At 32.8% G+C, this 24,734-nt stretch overlaps 1 protein-coding gene across 14 annotated transcripts in view; it reads left to right on the forward strand.

Moving 5' to 3' along the window:
* Positions 1-24,390, forward strand: part of Tmem161b (transmembrane protein 161B) — a 64,637-nt gene extending 40,247 nt beyond the window's left edge. For 11 of the 14 annotated variants that reach the window (XM_074077122.1, XM_074077123.1, XM_074077125.1 and 8 more), the window contains 7 exons: positions 12,416-12,567; positions 13,117-13,177; positions 13,735-13,875; positions 16,377-16,490; positions 20,652-20,826; positions 21,728-21,824; positions 22,972-24,390. In XM_074077122.1, coding sequence (XP_073933223.1) covers positions 12,416-12,567; positions 13,117-13,177; positions 13,735-13,875; positions 16,377-16,490; positions 20,652-20,826; positions 21,728-21,824; positions 22,972-23,249 — 1,018 coding nt within the window. In that variant the 3' untranslated portion in view covers positions 23,250-24,390. The remainder of the gene's footprint in view (positions 1-12,415; positions 12,568-13,116; positions 13,178-13,734; positions 13,876-16,376; positions 16,491-20,651; positions 20,827-21,727; positions 21,825-22,971) is intronic. The other 3 variants (XM_074077124.1, XM_074077134.1, XM_074077135.1) reach the window with 3 other exon arrangements.
* Positions 24,391-24,734: the final 344 nt, after the last annotated feature.

Genomic DNA, 24,734 nt, shown 5'->3' on the forward strand with positions numbered 1-24,734 from the left:
CAACAGGCCCTCTACTGCTTGAGCCACACCTCTGGTGCATTTTGGTCTGTTTATTTTGGAAATGAAATTTCATAAACTATTTGCTTGGGCTGGCTTGGACTGGCTTTGAACTGCAATCCTCCGAATCTTAGCTTCCAAAGTAGCTGGGTTTATAGGAGTGAGCCACTGGTGCCCGACAATCCGCTCCTTTTTCAATGCTTCATTGTCACCCTGACTTTTGCATAGTACTCCCAATCCAATGTTCTCTGGTTTATCATCTTTATAAAGTAATCCTTACAGGTTCTGCCAGAGGTGGTAGAGGGCTACTGCCTGATCTATGTATTAAGCAAGTCATAAGATCTTGGAAGACTTACTATTAATACAGACTTTAAACCTACCTTTCTGTCTATCCATTCTACAACTGTGCATTTGGAGGTCTCTGGTATCTCAAATTCCAGCCTTTCCCAGGGTTTCTGATAAATGAATTGTCTTTCTTTCTTATTGAGTTCCTTTCTTTGCAGACGCAGCGCAGCAGAGAAAAGTTGAAACCCAAAATAGTGATTTACCATCTGCTTCCTGTTTTCTACAGTTTTTTTCTGCTGTGTCTCTTGTTTTATCTGTTACTCTCGATAAACTCTTGAGAGTTTTTCTTTGCTTCCTGTGTTGTTTATTTTGAGAGTGAGCCAAGGAAATGAATGTGTTACATCTTTTATATACAACCAGAGATTGCCGAACCATCTTTTTTTGTATGTATGTGTGTATTTATCTATTTTAAAAACGGTCTCACTATGTAGCTGTCCGCATGGAACCAACTTCTAAAGCCCCAAAGGTGATACCATTTTAAATACATGATATGGTTTGACATTTCAGTACAAGTGTGCTACCCCTCTATCTACTTTTTTGGATTGACGTAGGTATAATTTAGACTAGAATAAAGTCTTGAGAGTCAGCATCCTCATATAGTATATGGGGTGCAGGGTAGAAATACTGATGATATATGTCAGTACAGAAACATCTCCAGATGTTCATTGTGGTATACAATCTTCTTTTTTTTGTGTGGTGCAAAAGCACTTGCTAGGCAGGTTCTCTACCACTTGAGCCACTCTGTCAGCCCTCATTGTTGCACACATTCTAAGAGCAGATTAAGTCAAGAAATTAAATGTTATTGCTTAATTCTATAGTATTAAATATGTGATAATACCATTCAATCAGAACAAAGCCCTATTCCTAAATACCAAGTTATAAGACATTAAAATATTTGAACATGATAATTGCCACTAGCTGACTGTATCTTGTTACAAGTTCTGTATTCTCCAAAATACTGTTTATTATGAAATATTTTTTACTTTTGTCATGGTTTTTACATATGTGGAAATGCATATTCTTTATATGCAGTTTTATTTTAATGTGATACATCCCTTAGTCTCTACCTACCAGAAAAATTAAAAATATATACTTCTAAGTAGCAACTCATATTATTTCTTTGAATAAATTTCATCTTTTATTTTACTTAATAATGCCTAATAATGTGAGAACAAAGATCCTACAGTCTCCAGCATTGACTTGGATCTGCTTAGTTTTAAGTAGTGTTCTCATAAAAAGTGCCAAACAATTGTAACCCTGTGGGAATTGTGTATCTATTTATCTACCCATCCCAGAGAGGGTAGAAAATGCTGAAGAACTCACAGTGCAGGTGATTTTCTGCCAACTTTGACTCTCCACAAAGGGGTTAGGGAAGAAGAAGGGTGACAGCTACCCCTTCATGTGTTTATTAGCCATTTGAATTTCTTCTTCTGAGAACTGTTTGTTTCGTTTTCTCATTTATTAAATGGATTATTTGTCCTTTTACTGTTGAGTTTTTTGAGCTGTTTGTATTTATCATGGATATCAATCCTTTATCTGATGAATAACTGGCTAAGGTTTTCTTTCATTCTGTGGGTGGTCTCTTGATTCTTCTTGTCTCACTCTTAAGCCGAAAGTAATTCTCAGCTCTACTCTTCTTTCCCAGTTGAGGTTCTAACCACCTCCTTTAACCGAGTCCTTAGGTTCTAATTCCTTTTATGAAAAGTTTCACAGTATGGAGAAATTAAAGGGTGAAGAAAGCCTTGCAGCAAGGATGAAACATTTCTAGTAATTGTTTTTGCCATATGATGTTTCATGAAGTCTTAGGATCACTGGAGAAGTGTCCACTGGTTTTATAAATATGAAGCATATTGAAAAGGTAAAAATGATCTTGGCAAAACCACAAATCCTTTGATTGAAGTGAAACTTTTAAAGGTAAAAATACAATATAGTTTTTTTTTTAAAGAAATTTTCTTGTGAATAAATTGTAGCACAGAAAGTAATACTGAGTCAATTACATGAATTTGGGAAGAAAGCTGCTCTACAAAGAATAAAAAGCTGCTTAGTTCTATATTATATTATACTTGGTTAAAGAACTGGCTCATTAGTCACATTTCCACAGTGCTTATATTTACAGTGTTGGAGGTTTAAGGTTCAGAATGCTATTATGCATGTCTTTATGGCTGTTTTAAATTTTTGTTTACCTTGACTATAGGACATAGAGATTTTTTTATAAAGCTAAAAGTTGCAAATGTGCTAAATTAAGTTCTAAGGTTTTCTGGTTTATATCCAGTTTTTTATGTAGATTCGTACAGTAAAGGTTTACAAATTAAATGCTACTTTATTTGCTGTGGGAAATAGACAACTATACCAAACTAGCACAACTTAGTCACCATTTCTAAATTCCTTAAAAGGTTCTAAATTACTATATTCTTTCTTTTCTAAAATGCTCTACTTTAAATTAATAAGGAAAATGAAACCTTAACCCCTGAAACAGACTGCATCAGCTGTCAAGTCTGAGAAAGGAACAGAAACTCAGTTACTGACTCTTGAGTCATGGTATTTATTTTATATTGAAAACTTGTGTATAGCATGATTTTTCAAAGCTTTTCTGTTTTATAGACTTTTAGAGATGTTTTGGACATCAGTCTTTCAAGATTACGCAGATTTCACATCAGAAACCTAAAGTTAAATAGGGAAGTTGAATAACAAAACTTTACTTCTGTGTATTAATTTATAGTTGAGTTTGACTTTTTTTTTCTCTTGAGGCTGGGAAGTGATGATTTTCTTTCTGAAACTAAAAATTTAAGGATGGCCTTCCTTGTTTTGTTTTATTTTAATCCAAAAACTTAATAGTTTTTCATTTCGCTTTATTTCTAAAATAGAGCTTGTATTTATGCTTTAAAATATCTTTGCTATTATTTTACTCCATAGTCTGGTTAAGTTGAGGCTAGCTGGCTGTAAATTTACTTTGTGGGATGGAATTTTAAACATGCATGATAATTTTTTCTTACATATGCATTTTAGGTTCTTTTTCTTTTCTAATTAGTAATTGAGCCTACACATCCAAAAAAATGAAAAAATTTTGATTCAAAAGCATTCAACTTTTATTTATTCTTTTCTAACATTGGAATATGGGATCAGATTGTTTTATAAAAGATTTTACTTGATAGTTTATAAGAATTAATATGCTATGGTTAGGCTTAAATGTAAATCTGTAATAGATTTTGGTATAGTTTCTAGGTGTCTTTGCAGTGTTGATTACAAAATGTAATATGTTCTGAGAATTTTGGTTCCGCTTTTCCCAGTAAAAGTAGAAGTCCTAAACATGTGAATGGGAAAAAAGCATTAGGGTTTTTTTTTTAATTATTATTGATAGTCTTCATGAAATAACAATATAATCTTCCTTAGTTGAGTAGAAACAAGATCTGTTTTAAAAAGATAATAGGAAATTTGTGACAAATGTTAGAGAATCCTTTTTGTTCACTCATGACAATATTTGTGTATTGGCAACAAAATATTTCTTTTTAGAATATGGCCTTTTCTGTTTATTTCATTCCCAAAATAATATTGATAAAGAATCTTTTGGCAATTTTAGGATGTATGGTATAAAAGGAATATTTTCTTAATATGAGAATTCTTAATATGAGAATTAGACTTTTAAAACAAAATGATCTAAAAAAATATTTAAAAAAACGTGAATCAACTAGTTATGTTATTTAGTTAGTTTGTTCTACTAGATCTGAGAGAAATTTGCTGTTTTAGAATTAAAAATTAGGCCTGTTCACCATTTGAAAGCATTTATTTTCAACTTGAAGGTAAGCATATTTAAAATACTCTTCCTGTCCTTGTATTTTTTTTCTATTAGAATTTTTGTGTTTGCATTTAAAAATAGGGGCTTTTTCCAGTTGCAAAACAGGTTATAATTAAATTAGAACTTTAAAAATGTCAGCCTTGGCAGATTGGCTCAAGTGATAGTGCACGTGCATAAAAAGCATGAGGTCCTGAGTTCAACCCTTAGTATAGTCAAAAGAAAAACAAAACAAAATCATCCTCAGGGTTGGGCACAATGGCTAATGCCTATAATACCACGTACTTGGGAGGTGAAGATGGAGGAGATCATGGTACAAAGCTAGCTTGGGCAAAAACGTAGTGAGACCGCTTCTCAACTAACAGGCTGGGTGTGGATGTTGTGGGTCATCTTTGTATACCAAGTGGCATGGATAGGAGAATTGCAATCAGGCTGGCCCTGGGCAAAAAGCATGAGACCCTATCTAAAACAAAGTAAAACAAAATAGGGCTGGAGGGGATGGGTTAGATGTTAGAGTACCTGCCTAGGTGGTAGTACTGCTTACTACCACCAAAAAAAGAGCCTTGTGGCAAAAAACAAAACAAAACTTATTCTGCCCCCGATATTTCTGTTTGTTTCCATGGTTGAGAGTTTGTAAAAATCTCAAGTAAAAATAACTTAGTACATAAAATAGGTGATCTACTTAGCTAGAAATGGTATGAAAAGGAAAAGACTATTAACAGGAAAAACTTTTCCATATATAGTTTGAATATTTCCCCACTGGTATGAATTGGTTCCAGAACCCCCCAGGGATACCAAAGTCCATTTTGCACAAGTTGTTAGATGAAATGAAGTAGTACTTGCATATAATCTACACATTTCTCCATTTATACTTTAAATCACCTTTAGCTTGTTTAAAATAACTAACATAATGTAATGTTACAAAAATAGTTGTTATACTGTATTGTTTAGGGAATAATGAGAAGGAAAAAGTTTATACATGTTCATACAGTCACAACTTAAAAAAAAAATTTCTGATCCACGTTTAGTTGAATCCATGAATGCAGAGCCTGTGCCTATAAAGGGCAGAGTGTATGTTGTTCTTCATTAGAGTCTAGGTACCAGAATGATCTGTGAAGATAATAGGGGGATAAAAATAGGGAAAAGACTCTACTCAGAATAAAGGTACTTATTTCCAAATAAATGCCATGTTTCTAACTAGTAATTGTTCTTTGATTGTACATATTAGTATAAAAAGCTTAATTTTGTCATTATGATCTATTTACATCATTGTGTTATATTTATAGGCAAAAGGACAAATGAGTACATTTATTTACATCAAAATTATGGACAATTTATGAAGAAAAAAACTATCTGAAGAAACAGCTTTTATAGAAATTTTTATTTTGAAAAGCCGTTCTTAATTTCAAGTGTAATTTATGATTTATCTTCCTATATGAATAACTTATTATCAATAAGTATGTTCCTGAGATTAAAACATAAAAGGATTTTTCTTCTTATTTTAAAATAATTTATTATGTAGTTACTGGAAAAATTTGCTGAATAGCTGAGCAAGAAACTTTGTTATTGCCTTAGCTAGTCTAAAAGTTCTTTATCAAGTGATCTCAGGGTAGTTACCATAGATGATAGTGAGGAGCTCTAAATGGAGCACCATGTTGTAGTTATTCCTCCTGTCTGTGAAACACAAAAACTAAATTCATATTCAAGTCTAATGCTAGCAATAATACTCTTTTTAGGAAACTTTTGTTTAGTTTACTATCATACTATTTGGGAGATTTATTATGTATTAATAGAAGATACTGTGCATTGTTCTAAAGATTTGGTGGAACAAGCAGTTGAATTTTAAGTTCAAACATAATGACAATTCTGTAGAGTACAGTATCTTCCAACAGTATCTTATGTCCTGTTTTCATGGGATTTCAAAGTAAACTTCGGTTAGCTTTGCAAGTCTTCAAATTACTCTTAGCCAGGAACTATTAAGCCCTGGAATAAGTTTTGGAAAATACTAAGGTGTTTTTCTTTTAACGGGTGATTATAGCCCTTAAAAAAGCAGCCTGGGAGTCTTTATTCCCATTTCCTGCATGGGAATCAGGAAATGTTTTTTCCCATTTCTCCCTATTTTTATCCTGTTACACTAAATTCCTTTCCTAATAAAGTTTACTATTATTTTTACTACAAAAAAAGCAACCCCTTTTATTTTCCAGAAAATAAGTTAAGTATTTGTTCTATTTTGTATATGTAAATGTATACATATATACACACACACATATGTGCACATGTATGTATGTATGTATTAGGTCTTTGCCTGTAAAGGATAAGGTTGTATTGAAATCTTGAAAATTTTGTGTTTCATGGTTTAGTAAATACTTCAAATAGTGGATTAATATTGATCATCATGAGGATTTTGCTATGTTTTAATATATAGAATCTGGAAATGTTTCAGTGCATGAGATTTTAGAGATTAGTAAAATCTACATGTTATTTACATGTGTAGACATATATGAATTTGTATGTATCTTAGATTCTGTTTAACTCCAGAAAATGGCATAGCTTTTTTTTTTCCACAGTGGGAGTAATTGTAGATTAAGACTTTGTTAAAATCTAGATTAAATTTTCTAAAATGGGCATTTTTATCAAATGATAGGTATACATAGCTTATATATAGTCAGGGTGCTAAAAGTGTTGTATTAAAAACCTTCAGTCTTCCCAATACACTGGCTGCTTTTATTTCCTATTTTAGCTGTTTCTTCAGATTTTTAAAACTCTATATTTCTAAATATAATATTTACATTATTAACTCTTAATTTTTAAAAAATTTTTATTCATTTATTCACGTGTACATACATTGTTTGGGCCATTTCTCCCCTCTGCCTCCTGTCCCCTCTCTCTCCCCACCAATCCCTCACTTCCAGGCAGAACCTCTTCTCCCCTTATCTCTAATTTTGTTGAAGAGAAGATATAAGCAGTAATAAGAAAGACAAAGCGTTTTTGCTAGTTGAGATAAGAATAGCTATACAGAGAGATTCCTAGCATTGCTTCCATGTACAAATGTGTTACAACCAAATTGATCATCTCTACCTGACCTTTTCAGTAGTTCCTGATCCCCTTCCCATATTAACTCTTATATAGCATATATAACATCATTTATGGCAGGTGAGAATTTTCCTTTTTTAAACTATGCCATCCTCTCTTTTTTTTAAATTAGTGTTATACTGGGGGTACATTGTGACATTTACAAAAGTTCTTACAAATATGTCAAATACATCAAGGTTGAACTCACCCCATCTCCATTGAAGGAGAATTCCTTTAAAATACTGGGGTTTTTTTGTTATAGTTAAGTTTTTTTTGGGGAACTAGGGTTTGAACTCAGGGCTTCATACTTGCAAAGTAGGCACTCTGCCACTTCAGCCACATCTCTATTCCTCTTTCTTTTTTACTGTTAATGCAGTTATTCATATAAATTTTGGTGAAATTAGTAGTTTGTGATTTTTATGCCTAAATATTATTCATGAGTGAGCATTAATAAGGCACTATAGGTGGGAGTTTTTTGCAAATTTTTCATAAATTACTGCTGTTTTGAAAAGTTTACTGATTTATTCTTTGTGCTTATTGTTAATTCTATTAGCTTTCAGTACAGTTTTCCATTCTTTTAGAACTTGTGTTAGCTTCTTTTTTCTTTCCCATGGAGATACCCTTTCTGGAGACCTCCATTCTCTGGCTTTTGTCTGGACTGGTTGTCTTTAAGCCAGCTGCGTAGCTGTTATCCTAAGACTTACTTTGTTGTCATCCTGTTTCCAGAATTCATTGTTTTTTCTCTTTCTTGGTTTGCTTAGATGTTTTGGTGGAGCAATCTGTCAAAGCATGAATGCCATTTTGCCCAGTTGTGATGGTCCATCCATTAGATGTGGTAAATGCATCTCAACCTAAAATATTTTCAACTTAGATGGGTTCGTCAGGTTGTAACTCATGACATTGAGCATCTTTACTGCCTTTGAGCATGTATAATATCACTTACTTTGTTTTTGGTGCAATTGACATGCTCTAAACTGCTGTATACCAGGTTCATTTTCTTGGGAGACAAAATTTTAGTCTTATGTTGGAATCAGAGTGAGATTAGTTCCTGCTCCCCACACCTCTGTTTTTAGGCCACAGCATAACCACTATACCTTGTGGGAATTTTTACCTCTTAAATTTTTCTGGAAAAGGTTAAATTTAAGCACAACTAGGAATTGTATCATTATGTGATTCATCTGTCCTTGTGTATGTTGTCGTATTACTTTTCTAGTATTAGAAGTTGAATGTTTAATTCACTTAACTAGACTACATCAATTTGTTGCTGACAACTAAACAGAAATCATTTTCATAGTATGCCTTTGAAGTGGTGGTATAGAGGCTGCACTTTACAGCTGTAGAAATAGAGGTTAGTGAATTTTCTTGTAGATGACATGGTAAAAGTAGAACCCTCTAAATCAGTCAGACCCTCTAAATCTAGAGGAAGCGTTTTTAAAAGCTCTGTCCTATACAGTTCAAGATAGCATATGTTTAGCGGGCAGGTAAATTATAGTAGTAAGTGCTGTAATAAATTTGGAAGGGGAGGAGAATGGTCTTGGTTGTAGGGTAATGGTTAGCTTCATGATGGATGTGGAGCTTCAGTTGAGTCTTTGATTAGGTAGAAGAGAGGAAGAGGATAGTTCAGGTGAGAGATTATGATCTGCGATGCCATAGTGATTACATTCAAGAGATGGCAAATACACTATTTTCACTCCAGTAAAGATGTGGGCACTATTGAATGAAGGCTTGAGCATGTGGATGTGACCAGACCATTGTAATTTACATTTTGGAATATTATATGTTATTTTACACTGAGTTGTATGGAGGCTTTGTTCTAATAGGGGACTCAATAATTACTTAGTTTTATAGCTTATCGAATATGCAATATGATTTTAGGAGGCAGGAATAATAACATTTTGGACATTTGTGATGTAGGATTATTTTAAAAGAGTAGTGACAAGAGCAACATTATGGTACATGTCTAAGTCAGGTTATATCTAATTTTGTTTTTCTTTAGTATTGATTTGTTTTGTAGTTTATTTAATTATTTTAACATTTGGCAATAGATGTAGTCTTGGAAAGTTTACTCTGGTCATTTGGTATCATTTCTGGCCCAAGATGTTTTTTTGTTTTGTGGTATAAAAGTGAAAGAGTTTGAAATTCTCTCTTTAGATATCTAGTTTCCATTTTCAATAAAATAAAGCACTGTTTCTCAAACATGGGCTTAAGGCCCTCCAACATTGGGAGAGCTCATACTATATCTCAAAAGCAGTTCAGTTGTAGTTTGGCAGTTTTTATTTTCTGATTTTTAAACTTCATTTCCTTTTTCTTCTTTTCTTCCAATATAATGTCCAGAAGTCTGTTGTAGTGATTGATACTAGGAAAATGAACCACTGGGTTTGTTTCTTTTGTTTTTGTAAAGAAATAAATGACTAAGAAATGGGATTCTTAGCCATATGGAAGGAAAACTCTGAGCAGCTGTACTCTAGAATCTTGTCACCACTCTTAAACAGTGTTTTGTTCTTCATAGAGTTTATCTGATGTGTTGTCTACATGAAGTTTCTTTTGAGACTTGTGTCTTTTCTTGCTTTTTCAGGAAACTTGGTACTCTTGATTCTTTGTTTTAAAACACAAATTATTATTTGTATGGGCAAAAGCTTTAGTAGTCAGGCTTATGTATTTCAAAATCATATCTTTTGTTCTTTGTTCATTTCTCTCTTTTCACACATAACTTGGCCTTCAAGCCTATTACTAAGTGATTGATGTCATTAATAAATACAGTGAAGTTATGCTTTAAAAGCATAATTTAAATACTAATTGTATACTAGAGTTTTTTATGTGTAATACTTTGTTTTCTCCTGTGAAGAGAAGCTACAAAGTTTAAGTGGAGAAGTCTTAATTTTATAGTTTTTCTTTATTAATTAAGCTAATTGAATTTATCATAATGTAAATTTAAACTACTGTATGTATATTAATTTGTTTGACTATAAAGTTATTCTAAGAACTTGGATAATTCCAGAGTGGTTTAAATAAATACTTTTTGACATTTGTTTTGACAGCTGGATCCTATCAGAAGCATTTTTCATTACAAATTGTTTGTTTATTGTAGGACTGGGATCAAACATAGGGTCTTTTTGCATGCTAGCCAAGTGCTCTACCCTGAGTTATGCCACCAGCCCAAAACTGTATTTTTACCCAGATTAATGGGATGATTTTGCATTGCTCATGGATCTTGCCTAACTTTCCACTAGCTAAAGACTGTTGATTACTGTAAGCGTCTTAGTCTTTCAGTGTATATAATTTTGATCTTTTTCATGCAAAATCTTTACTGCAATTGTAGAGTACCAGTGTACTTGCCTTTAAGGTGAGAGCATAAATGCAACAACTCTGAGCTTAATATAGAAAAGTAGAAAAGAATAGTGGTGGGTTGTATGCCATAATAACATTTAAGAAAAGTGTAAAATTTTCATTTTCTTGCTTAAAATAACACAGAAACCAAATATGCTTGTGTTAAACCTTTATTAGTCATTTTACTTGAAATTGACATTATGTAAGTTCAATGGTTCTATTTAAGCTTGATACTACAGAATCATGCTGATACAGTATCATGGTGTATGCTCTTACTGCTTATACCTGATTTAGTTAGTAGGTGTTAGCCAAAATAGGAAGAAGACTGACAAATATGTTTAGGAAAAACTTGTAAAACAATGTTAATGATTTTATATGGAGTGGCAAATGGAAGCATCCCAAAATACTATACTGCATGATAAGAGCTGGAGTGTAAATATTACTCTGTAACTCTTACTATACTTTGCAGAGATTGTTGGTTTTGCAGATCTAAAAGACTTGAAAATTTGTACCTTCTTAAAAAAAAATTTAGCTTTCCATTTCCCCTAAAACTCAGTATGTTAAAAAACTGATACTGAGAATATTTGAACTATGTGCTTTTGCCAGGGGAGTTCTGTTTTGAAAAGATTTCCTTCATTGCTGCTCAACTTGCACTTATAACTGGTAGGTACTGCATGCAGTCTGTAGTTGTTAAGGTCACAGACTCTAGATTCAGTCTGCCTAGATTTAATTGCCTCTAGTATAGCTGTGTGACTTTGAGGTTTTTGGTTTTTATGGGTTTTTTTTTTTTTTTTGCAGTACTCGGGCTTGAACTCAGAGCCTACACATTGAGCCATTCCACCAGCCCCTTTTTGAGATAGGATATCACAAACTATTTGCCCGTGCTGATTTGGAACTGCAGTCCTTCTGATCTCTGCCTCCTGAGTAGCTAGGATTACAGGCGTGAGCCACCAGCGCCCCGTAACTTTGAGGTTTTACTTAACTTTTTTGCCACAGGTTTTATTTGAAACTTTTTTGTTTTGGTTGTTGTTATTACACATGGCAAACACTAAATGGCAGCTATTATTTCCAGCCCATAGCATTTATGTAAAAGTTAGTTTTCTAAATTTGTTTGCCAACTGCCTTATTTTATTTGATTTATGCTTTCAAAAAAACAATTTGGTATTATGGAGGTACAAGTTTTAGCTTTGGATACTGTTCTGCTTTGGTCCTGATTAAATGAGTTAGTGTGTGTTGGGGTTAGGGGTCAGATAAGGTGATGATTTATGTGTGTTTTAAAAGGTGAGCATGTTGAAACTGGCTGGTTTTGAATACCCAATTGGAGCTTGTTTTCTCTAGAGAACTTAATATAAAGTCATGATTCCAGATCTTAGGACAAGTCACCAGAGACTATTAGTAATTTGCAATTTTAAAAGTATTGAATGATTACAAGCAATTCCTGTGTTGTACATTGTGTGTTTAATTATAAATGTGAGCAGTTTGACATAAATGCCTAACAAAGATAGTTTCCTAAAATAACCTCTACCCTGATTTTTTATGTCACTTAGAACCTATTGCATAAAATTCCTATAATTACCTCCTATTAAATTCGAGCCAGAAATACATTCTCTAATTACAACTTAATTGTGATATACTTTTTCTTAGTTTCAAAATGCTATAAACTTCACTTACATTTGCTTTTCTTTTTAAATGTCCTTTTTCCTGGAAGACCATTAAGATTTTCATTAGTTTTAACTTCCTTCCAAAGGGCATCTTATAAACAAGCAGGTAGAACCAAAATAAATGTTAAAAATTCTGTTGGAGTTCATATCCTGTAAAGATGGTTGTGCATAGCTGCCACAAAGTTATTTGTGGTTTTTCCTGAACTTTTCCTTCCTTCTGCAGCAAAGTTTTATTTTCATTAACTACACACTATTTTAAAGTAGAAGATGGTGGCGAAAGATCAGTCTGTGTCACCTTTGGATTTTTTTTCTTCGTCAAAGCAATGGCAGTTTTGATTGTAACAGAGAATTACCTGGAATTTGGACTTGAATCAGGTAATAGTCTCATACATCTTCAAAAATCACTTGATTTAACCAGTGTTAACATTGTTTTACTTCAGTATTTAAGTTTTGTATGATTAAAAAATGTTTGAAATTAGGATTAAAGTGTATGCTTCTGGTGTTCTAAATAATTAACCTTTATTATTATTAATCTTAATGAGATCTTCCTTTGCTTTTGTTGTTATTGAGATCTTCCTTCGTCTTTGTTGTTGTTCTAGCTTAAGTTTTTATTAACCTTTTCCCACAGTCTCCCCTCATTTTTCCTTGCATTTAAATAAATTTCTATAATACTAAAAGTTACTCACATAAAGACTAATGCAAATTTTATGCACACTCATGGAATGTACAAATATCAAGGGATGTTTTGAAAGACTGCTCCTGCTAATAACCAAATTTTATTGCTTTGTGATATGCTAATTAACACATGAAAGAGCTAAGCTAGTTGCTTCAAAATTTAAGATGCTCTGTTTTCTAACATTTTATTTTCAAGAAAAGATTCTGTATTTTACCCTATGATATGAATAATCTCTTTTTTTCCTACAGGGTTTACAAATTTTTCAGACACTGCGATGCAGTTTCTTGAAAAGCAAGGTTTAGAATCTCAGTAAGTTTTTTTCTTAAAGCATTATTTAAAATTTTCTGGTTTTAAAAGAGAAGTTTTTACTATAATTGTTTTTAATTAGTGGAAAGAATTCTTTCTAGTCAAAGTGTCACTTTTATATTGTCTTATTTTTGGTGGTGGGGGGAAGCGTAAGGTATCCTGATACTCAGCACCTTGCATGTGCTAGGCAGGGGTATTACTGTCAAGCTGCCTCCCCAGCTCTGGACCATCACTTCTGGAAATGTCCTTATTTGTAATTTTTACGACTGCTAAACGTTAGAATCTTTCTTAAAATTCTTACATTGATTTGGTCTTGTTTAATTCCCCTGTGTCTAGAGATTACACTCATTTTATATTGATATATACCTTGGATTATTATGAGTGTCACTAAAAGAGTTACCTGGTTTAGTTTACAGGTCACCAAGATCTGTTACAACTACTTGAATATGAATATTTTTGTAGACACTTACTTTGTGTATTTTATTTACATTATTGTGATTTGTAAAGTAATTGACCAGATAACCATAAAACTTTATCACCTTTTTTTACTTTACTTTTAGAGGTCCTGTTTCAAAACTTACTTTCAAATTTTTCCTGGCTATTTTCTGTTCACTCATTGGGGCTTTTTTGACATTTCCTGGATTACGGCTGGCTCAAATGCATCTGGATGCCCTGAATTTGGCAACAGAAAAAATTACACAGTAAGCGGAAAATGTACATAAGCACATGCAGATAAATATATGTTTTCCATCTTAATGAAGGTATATTATTGTAATAAAATCATAAATTATTGTGTCAAAAATTAATAATCAAATAACCATTTGCTCTAGCACCACTTCCTTTCTCAACTTTGCAGTTTCTCTTTAAAATTTCAAGTCTTGTGTTAAAAAATGTACCATTGGCTACTGTATTTCTGTTTTACCTATGAAAATGAAAATACTCAAATTTATATTAGTTCTTTTTTAATTCAGAGGGTTATGATACTTTGACCTTTACATTTGAACTGAGGAGTTCATGGAAATTTCCTTTTTAAAAACTTAGGTCATTTAAAAATACTGATTTAAATTTTATATGTTTATTCAGATATTTCTATTTAAAGTATTTTATTTAAAAATTTTCAAAACTAAAAGTTATAAGAAATATTTTGTTTTTCTTAAATTATTTATCTTATTAGATTCTTGGTAAAATAATACATTAATTTGTTTTAGATTGCTAATACTGTACAATGTTCCATAACATAGATTATTTTTAACCACTGATTCTATTTTAGTTCTGAAATGGAGAAATCATACTGAATCTTTACATACAGTTCAAAACCCTTTATATGTATATTTGTGTTGTTAGATTTTTTTTGTTGATGTAGACCCCTTGGCAGAAAGCAGGCTTTTACCTTCAACTCATGTCCAGATCCAAATTTTTGTCTTAAAGTTTTCTTTGCAGTGGAAGCCCAATTTGACAATAGTCCATTTCAATACATGTTTGTAGTCATTAAATTTCTCTAGGTATTCTTACTTCCTAATGTTGCCACTCCTTTAAACCCTGTATTTAATATGCTAACTCTAATCTTTTAACATCCTTACCTCTCTTACCTATGCCATTTTTCTTTAATTTTCACTGTCTTTTTTCCCCCTTGCTTCCATTTTTTTGCACATGCTTACTTATTCTCACCTCCCCATTACACACTCCTTCATCCCCCTTTTACTCAGCATGCTCTTGACTACATCCTAGTTTTCTCCCACCACCCGCTCTCTAATAGCTTTTTTTAAGACAAAACCTGGTTCTCCCCCTCCTCTTCTGTACACACACTTCAGTCCACTAACCCAGTGTTATGATTTAAATAAGCTGAAAAGGGTGGGTGGAGGGGAGCCCTTCACAAGCTACTGAAACCGCTGTGGGCTGCTCCTTGATACTAGAGTGTTCCCTAGCAACACTGCATACCTAATACTGCTTCTTTCTTTCCCCACATCTGATGGTTTACCAAGTCTGTGGGTTGAAAGAATCATTTTATAAAAACATAAAGCATTTAGTGCTGGTTAGGGGAGTGGAGTGGCATGTTTTAGTGTCCTTTTCAGTAGAACGTGGCTTTTTTCTTTTAAACGTGGCTTCTTTTTAAGCTTTTCCCTTTGGGGATTTGGGGCTTATTTTCAATTTATTGCAGCCCTTCATTGTATTATAGCCCTTTGCCCTGATAGAAGGGTGTGAGCAAGCTAGTTTTGTGGTGAGTAACCTGACTGTCACAGAGAGCCTGGCAAGGCACTAGGACTTGTTTCAGTGCTGGGGCTTATAACCGGAGTTCCACTTTTTCTTGTCAGGTTCATGATTTCATGACCCAGCCCTGTCTCCTCACATAGATCACTGTCTTCAGGCTATATAGTGATATTTTTAAGTGTGTGTTTTTGTATATATATTTTAAACCTTCTAGTTGAGTTCTCTGGTTGATAATGAAAGCTGCACATTAATAAAATAGTCTGAAGAATTTACCTTTTCTCCAAAATAAGAAAAATTTTTACCAGTCATTTGTTTTGTAGATTACAAACTTACTAGTAACAGTGCAGTTAAAACTCAGCCAAAACCCTTTGCTGTACTAGGTATATGTCCTTGTCAAGAATAAAGTAAATTTTCTTGATTTGTATAGAGAAATTAATTTCAGCTATGTTCATAATAGTCCAAGAAGAAATAAAATCACTTGTAATTTTGACAATATAATTTAAACAGTATTCCTGATTATTACATATTGAAAGTTTCCTCAGTTACAAGTTGTTGCAGTAAATTCTATCTGCCGTGTGCCTTCTAGTATTATGGACCTGGTTAATCACTGTTTACTTGTAAATAATAAGCAAGCAGTTTATTTCGGCTGCACTGGAAAGTATCAGCTTGTTCTTTGATATCTGCCATTGGATTTATTGACTGTAAAATTAGAGAATTATTAACATAACTGTTTATTGAATAGGGATTTAGTATGAGATTTTTAAACAATGCATCCTAAAATAGAAGTGAAAAATCTGGATTTTAATCCTATCTGTTAAATTGCCAGAAGTCATTTAACTTTCCTGGTCTGAATGTTCTCATGTGAAAAATTAAGATAATAACATTGTTTCAAATCAGTGTTAAATGATGATGAAAAATATAATACCCAAGTTTCTGTAGTTTATGAGTGCATTATGTTTCTGGATTTTTATGTTTATTTCTTACACACTTTCAGAACATTACTTCATATCAACTTTTTGGCTCCTTTATTTATGGTTCTGCTCTGGGTAAAACCGATCACCAAAGACTACATTATGAACCCACCATTGGGTAAAGAAAGTGTCCCTTTGTAAGTATGGGCATTTGAAGGCTAATTTTTGTTTCATTTTAAATCAAAGCTGCTTTTCTAAACGTTACTTACTGTGTTTAATTTTTTTGATTTTGGGTTTTTGTTGTTTTGATTTTTGTTATCTTTTAATTTTTTATTTACTTTTTTTTTTTTTTGAGACAGGGTCTCATAGCCCACGCTGGCTTGGAACTCATTACGTACTTCAGCTTTGCCTTAAACTCGAAATCCTCCTACCTTCACCTCCTGAGTGCTGGAATTACAGGTGTGCACCATGATGCCCAACTTGTATTTGAGTTTTTAATGATAAAGTTAGGACACAATAGTTTTTAAAAATTAATAGAAATGCTAAGAGATGTTAGAGTTGAAGCTGCAGGCCATTATTTAACCTTCCTGTGATCTTTTTAAATGAGTAGTAATGATTATTACCCCATACCAATACTAGCTTGTGTAAGTTTTTTGTCTTGAGTGTCCAGTTATCATCTGACACTTTTCTGTTGCGACCATGACTATTGTTTAGATACTGTCTGCAGTGCTTTTATTATATTTATATATGTATGTGTATATATATATACATATATATATATATATATATATATATATACACACACACACACACACACACACACACATATATGTAAAATGTGGGGTTTTTTTGTTGTTGTTTTTTGGTTTTTTTTGGTAAGACTAGGATTTAAGCTAAGGGCTTCCTGTGCCACACCTCTAGTACGGACTTGAGCCACCAGCACCTGGCTTTTTATATTTTTTTTAATGTGAAAGTTATAGAAGAAAAAGTAGTATACATGGAGATGCATATAATTTCCATATATATGGAAATTTTAACATACATTTTCTGTATTTACTTCTTTTTTTTTTTTGGATCAAGTTCTTATACCTAAGTGCTACAGTTTGCACATCTGAAAATTAAGGACATTTTCCTACAATAATAGTATTCTAATAATTCCTTAACATTATTATCTAATTCATTTGTATTTAAGCAGAATAAGATAGGCAAGAAAACATACACACAATTTACTAAAAGGTGTTAGTTACTATACTTGATATGTTAGATATGTGCTTATAGAACTATGTTAAGAGTAATAGAAAGGTTCAGACAGTTCAGTTCTGGTTCAAACTCTGGCTTTGCTTCTCACTGGCATTGTCATTTGAGGCAGATTATTTAACTACATTGAGCCTCTGTTTTCCTAGCTGGAAATTGAAGATGGTAGTATCTGTCTCATAGGGTTATCATTGGATTTATAAGAAAGAACTCATGTAATGCAACCAGCTGGAAGTAAGTACTTAATAAGTGTTCCTTTGACTGCTTTGGCTCATCAAAATTAAAATAAAAATGCTTGATTAGTGAGTGACTCCAGCATGCATTTTATATTATGTGCTTTTTTTCTTAAGATCTTGGTACAAGTTTGTCTTAGAGTATGTAATCAGTAGTGACCATGAAAATTTTTTTAGTTAATCCTACTGAAGCAGAGAAACATGCACTGAAAAAGTAGTGCTTCTTTCTGCACACAACTAAACCTTAATAGTAATTTTAACTTGATAATTTCCTAAAGTATTTAAAAGTAATTCTAAGGATCCTAGAGTTCTAGACAAAATCTTAAGAGAAACTTCTAGTTTGTGTCTTTGATGTTGAAAACATTCCCAGTCCTCTCTTGAAATTTGGTCATGAAAATAATTAGTTTATACTGTCATAATTATGTTCTCTGATTTTATTTTAAAATTGGGAAAACAAATTAATATTGGTGGTACACCTATCATTTACCAGTTACGCCATATACTGATACTTCATGTGTTTTATCTCATTAGTTTGTATAGTAATTATCTATTTATGGTTGCCATTCTCATTTCATTTTATAGATGACATAACAACTCAGAAGTTAAATTTGGTTAAGTCTATTCAGTAAGATTTGATCTATATAAAACATTTGGGGAGGCAGGTATGGTGGTGCACACATGTAAACCCAGCTGAAGCAGGAGGATCATTAGTTCTAGACCAGCCTGGTCTACATAGTGAGACTGTCTCAAAAAGAAAAAATTGGTAGTTATATCAAAATTCATATCCCATTTTGTTTGTACACAAAGTCCTGGGGTCCACTTCCTGTAACTTTTTTCCCTTTGTTCCATTTTCATTTCTAACCTATTTCATAAGCAGTTCACACAAAATCATAATTTAACTCGGCACCATCCCATTTTTCTTTAATTGTACATCTTTGAATGTGAAAGAATGGCTGCCCATCAGAGATTGGGATGAAGGAAAAAGCAAGTAACAGGTACTTCTGTCACATAGCCTAATTGGTTTATAGAAAAGTCTTTATAGTCAAAAGGGAAAATGGTTATAATGCTATTTCAGTTTGGAAATGTGTTTAAATTCGTGCATATATTCTGATACAGCATCAAAAAACTAAAATGTGGTTAAATGGAATCTATGTGTGCTCATATTCTCAAAAAGAAAACCAAAAGAGGCATATCCAGTAAAGCCTAGTATTAGATCAGAATCTTAGGTAATTTTTTCTGCTTGTTCTTTACCTACATGTTCTAACCCAGCTAAGCTCCTTCGAGATACCCCATCTGACCACTTTATGAAATATTTATGCTACTTTAATCTGAATTAGAAGATACTTTTTAGTGACTATAATCCCAAATCCTAAACTCATAAAACAAGCAAGTGGATTTCTGATTCACTGCTTTATTCTAGTCCTTTTACTTTCATTATCTGTTAATGCCAGCAGCTATGAAATAGTTGTCTTCAGGATGGTACCAATAAATTTTCCTTGTTGCACGTTCCAGGGAGTACAATTGTATGTATAGGTCCCTGGAAAGCTTCAAGAATGTTGATGGCTTTGCATCTTGCATACTGTTACTCTTACATGACTAGCTCTTACATCTCACTGTTATTACAATGGAAACATTGATAATATGTTATGTCTTTAATCCTTCCTAGCCAACAGTGCTTTTCCACTAGAATTTTACATCCATGTGCACTCAAGAACTTATAAAAGGAAACAAAAGATTATAAATTATAAAACCTTCGTGCCATCCCCATTTCTGACCTCCATTTTATTAGTGGTTCAAACAAAATCACATACTTTTATGGTTTCTCTACTTTTTCTGTTCCCTGTCCTATTCAACAGCATAACTTCCTCAAACAACTTTTCCTATATTAGGCTTTTAGTTCCTTTCTTAGGTACTTGCTACTGGACAGAAGTACTGGGTGGTAATGGAATCTCTTTTGGGGAGAACTGTTGTAAGGTTTTTTTTCCTTTTATTTTTGTTTTTTAATATTGCTTCCCATTTGTACTTCTTTATATCCACCTATTCTATCCTCATGTTCTTAAGAATTTTAGGGAGACACTTTTATTACTTTTTGTGGTAGTACTGGGGTTTGAACTCAGTGCCTCACATTTGGCTAGTCTAGCACTCCACCACTTGAGCCACTCTACCAGCCCTTTTTTGTGTTCAGTTTTTTCCAGATAGGGTCTCATAAACTGTTTGCCCAGGACTGGCTTCAAACTTGGATCCTCCTGATCTCTGCCTCCTGAGTAGCTAGGAGTACAGGTGTGAGCCACCAGTGCTCAGCTCAGAGATTTATAAGTTCCAGATCAGCTTTAGAACATAGCTCTTGTAGAGAAATCTGAGGCATCTGATACCTTTATAATATACCAAATTTTCTAATGGTCTCAATTAGAAGCACAGTAAAGTGAACGACCCCCAACTAAATATGTGTGTATGTGTATGTATGTATCTATACATGAATGTGTAATCCAACAGAGCTATAGCCAATTATAATAGATTGGCTGTTGACTTGATTAGTACTACAGGTGATCTCCTATGGTCTCCTCTAGTTTAAGAGGACTCAACCTCTCATGTCACAGGCAGTGTTTCTTCCATGGACATGGAAGTATTGCTCTGCTTTTTTCTTCTTGATATTTTTATACACTTTCATGATATATTCATCTGTGTAGTTCTGTTATACAAGTGAAATTATTATGTAGATAAGTTATGACAGAGTAGGATTCTTTTGTTTCAGGTCTCCAACTTTAGCTAAGTATAGATTTCCTGTATTTTATATGATGAACAATAACATATTACTAGCATGCTAGCATATTGTGGTCTTTGAGAGCACCATATCAACTTTTTGATCTATAGAATGACAGAAGCTACATTCGATACTGTGCGACTCTGGATTATTATCCTGCTGTGTGCTTTGCGGTTGGCCATGATACGTAGTCACCTGCAAGCATATTTAAACTTAGCCCAGAAGTGTGTGGATCAGATGAAGAAAGAAGCAGGGCGAATAAGTACAGTTGAGCTACAGAAAATGGTAAGTTTTATATCATAGTCAAAATGAAAAACTGTTGTTAGAAAAAAAAAGAATTTGGTTTCCATAGTATTCTTAATGTAAATAAGTGAGGCAGTCCAGAGAGACCTATATCTGATTTTGTTGCTAAGAAAGGGTCTCAGTTCCTCTTTCTACCTTAATTCTTGTGTCATATGGTTGGGTGGTGCAAGGCTGTTAGATGTCCACTGTTGCTCAGTGGGACTGTCTTATTGATGTGAAAGATACTACAATGTGTTGGCCAGGCCTTAAAGGACAGAAAATACTCATTTTAGGGGCTAAATTTATTCCATTTAACATTACTCCATGTAACTTGAACATAAAATGTGAGTATTTATGGAGATTACAGAGAAGAAAAATGCTAGGAATCCATCCAACATTATAGCAGACTTACACTGTGATCTTATCTTTTTTAGAGATTCGGTATTGGGCCTCCTGTTTTTACTTCTTCTCCACAGTCAAAACATTTACTAAGTTAACCCATTTTTTTATGCTTTAGCTTTCATATATTTTCATATTCTCTATAATTTTGACCTCAATTAAATGTGTTTCTGTATAATGAGAATTTAATGTTTTTATTTATGAGGAGTTTTATGCTCATATATAACTGCCTGCTATTGTTACTTACTTTGATATTTTAGGTAGCTGTCCTTGCCGATTTTAACATTTTGTTTTATGTTTGAAATATTGTTTTCATATTCCATAAACCTATCTTCAAATTGAGCCTTTCTGAAGTCAGTTTGGGAACATTTATAATGAAGTACAAACTTAATAACATTTAGCTGTCTTACCTTGAAAGGAAGAAAGCATTTCAATTTGGCAACTGTATGAAAGTTAAATTCACTCATAACATATCATAAATATTTAAGAATAATGTTGGTTGCAGGTGGCTCGAGTCTTTTATTACCTTTGTGTCATTGCCCTGCAGTATGTGGCACCTCTGGTGATGCTTCTTCACATGACTCTGCTCTTGAAAACACTGGGTAAGCATGCCCTCACAATTGGGGAACATCTTTTACTTTGTGCCTATAATTAATAATGCTTTCTGTTCTTTGCAAAGAAATAGGCCTCATAAAATTGTTTCTCTTTTTAAAAGTTTTAAGAAGCAGCATGGGTAAGTTTTAGCTATAGAAATTGATTATCATTTTGATTTTGAAAACTAAGGTCAATATGGTCTGTTTTACTTACAAGAATTATTTATTAAAGGTTAATTCCCAAATTTACCAAGTAATGTGAGTGAGCAGTGTAGATATTGGTTACTTTTGTGTTATAAAAGGATGATACAAAGTTTTTTTAGTGTTTAACATTTAAATTACTACAAAGTACTTGTAAATTTACATAGATTACAGAATTCTCTGGTGAGTTTGACATAAGATAACTTCTGTTGAAAGGGTTGAGATTTTTCAGTGAAAGAACAAGATTCTTCTACAAATCTCTTCATTAAGCTATAAAATCCCTGTATAGTATTATTTAAGAACTCTCTATTATCGTATTGATCATTTCCTTTTTCTTAGGTCAGGCAGCCTAACATTGAGAGGGGCGTTAAGGAGCCCAAAGGAACTAAAAGTACTATTTGGGTAGGCTTAGTCAATACCATTGAGTTGATGATAGGTATAAATGTCCCTTAAGAATCTATGGAATGGACAGGGGTAGTCAGATCAGCTGTAAATTATGTGACTAATATCCTATGTAACGTAGGAAAGTATATGATGAAAAAATTTCTAAAAGCTATTAATAGTTTGTCATATTGAAATCATGGATAGTTTCTAAGAAAGAAATTTATTCTGATGTTGTAGAGGTAGAAAAGATTTCTAGGAAGTTATTGAGTCTGTCCCTGTCACTCTAGTGGAGGTAGTTGATTCATGTCTTACACAAGGAAAAAAAGTGTTTTATTATATTACCAGGTTTTACTACACTTTATTAAAAAGTATATCAGACTTTTGCTTTTATGTACTGATGTGTCTATAGTCTGGCCAAATTTAGTATTTTACTTTATTTTCAACATAAAGTAATTTGCTGTGCAACTAAACTTGTTCTTCATTTCAAACATAGACTAAGAAATTTTATTATTTATTTTTTACTAGGAAGTTTTGGAATTACTCTCCAAGTTTTGTGTCTTGAATTTTCTAGGTAATCATTCCTGGGGGATTTATCCAGAATCTGTCTCTACCTTGCTGGTGGATAATAGTCTACCCTCCAATTCTGTTTACTCTGAATTACCATCTGCTGATGGAAAGATGAAGGTAACTGTTACCCAAATAACAGTGGCACTGAGCAGCTTAAAAAACATATTCACTCCTCTCCTTTTTCGAGGACTTCTTTCATTTTTGACATGGTGGATTGCTGCTTGCCTGTTTTCTACAAGCCTTTTTGGGCTTTTCTATCACCAGTATCTGACTGTGGCATGAATATCAGTCAACAAAGTGGATGTTCAAGTCAAACTTTGAGTTTAAATATTTGTGTCCTTGAGGGGCTGACAAAAACCAGAAAAAAGCAAATACAAAGGAAAAACTATGTGTGTGTGTGTGTGTGTGTGTGTGTGTGTGTGTGTGTGTGTGTGTGTGTGTGTGTGTATCAGAGTATCTTATTTTAAAATGCTTCCTCTGTATTCTCAGGGTGAATTAATGCTATAATATTTAAAATCACAGGATAAATTGTTAACTGTTACACTGTGGCATTGGAATTTTAACTCATTGTATTAACTAATGTGAGAGGGCTTTCTGCAAGGGTAATACTTCTGATTACCTTGGTTTACAGTAGAAATCTCTAGCAGTCTTTAAACTTCTCATATTACTTTCAGTTAGTGGTTCCTCTTAATGTTATTGAGGTACTGTTAATAATAGTCACAGTGGCAGCCAGTAGAACAATCTCCAACCTGAGCCATGTGTTAGGAGAGAGAAGGGAACTATAGTCACTTCTGTTGGTAATATTTTAATTACTCTTCAGACAACAACAAAACTCCAGCAGAAAGGAAGCAATAGCTACTGTATATTACAGTAAGGAAAGCTGCATAGTTACTTTAAATTTAGTGGAGATGTACATGCTTGGTATCTCTTGCTGCTTGAGAGTAGCAAGAGTATTGTTTTAAAATGTATTTTTCCCAACTTGAAAGTTCTTTTGAAATGACTGGCCAAATGAACATTTACCATCTTGCTGTTATTCTATTTTATTCTGTGATCCTAAATAGTTCCTTTTAATAATCTAAAAATATTTATCAGTACTGATCAGACTTTTAAAAAGTACTTTGTAATCCTGCTGATTCCCTGTATGTATTGTATATATTATATATTAAATATATAATATATTGAGGTTATAAAAGATGAAAATATTAGATCCTTGTAATATTTTAAGTTGCTGAATGTATATTAAAAAGTGATTTGAATGAGATGTATTTGTATCTAGAAATTTTATTTCTGTTTGGAATGAGATTAAAATACATTTTGAAAGTTCAGCAGAGCATGTAATTTATTTGTAGCATATGTGTGAGCGTATTTAAAATCTTGTGAATATTTAAGTGTTTTATACCAAATTAAAATTCTTTTTCTATCATTTTGAAGTACCACATTCTTTTCTTCTCTAACCAAATCTGCAGGTATCATTTAAACCCTTGCTAAACAGGACTTGTTTTGAAATTTTTAGTGTGTAGAATTTAAAATATTAAATTTTATAGGTCAGTAATTGAGGTACTTTGCATGAAAAGTTAAGTGAACTGGGGTGGGGGGTAAAATTCCTTTTAATGTTTTTCACATGTAAAATCCAAAATGAAGGGTAAAGTTTATATAGGGAATGACTGTAAAAGATAAAAAAGGTTTTATTTTTCCTTTTTTAAATGAATAAATAAATGTCCTTCCATATAGCTGTCTTTTTTGTTTAGTATTGAAAACAAGTTTGAG

This window comes from Castor canadensis, chromosome 6 (assembly GCF_047511655.1).
Source record: "Castor canadensis chromosome 6, mCasCan1.hap1v2, whole genome shotgun sequence".
Lineage (NCBI taxonomy): Eukaryota > Metazoa > Chordata > Mammalia > Rodentia > Castoridae > Castor > Castor canadensis.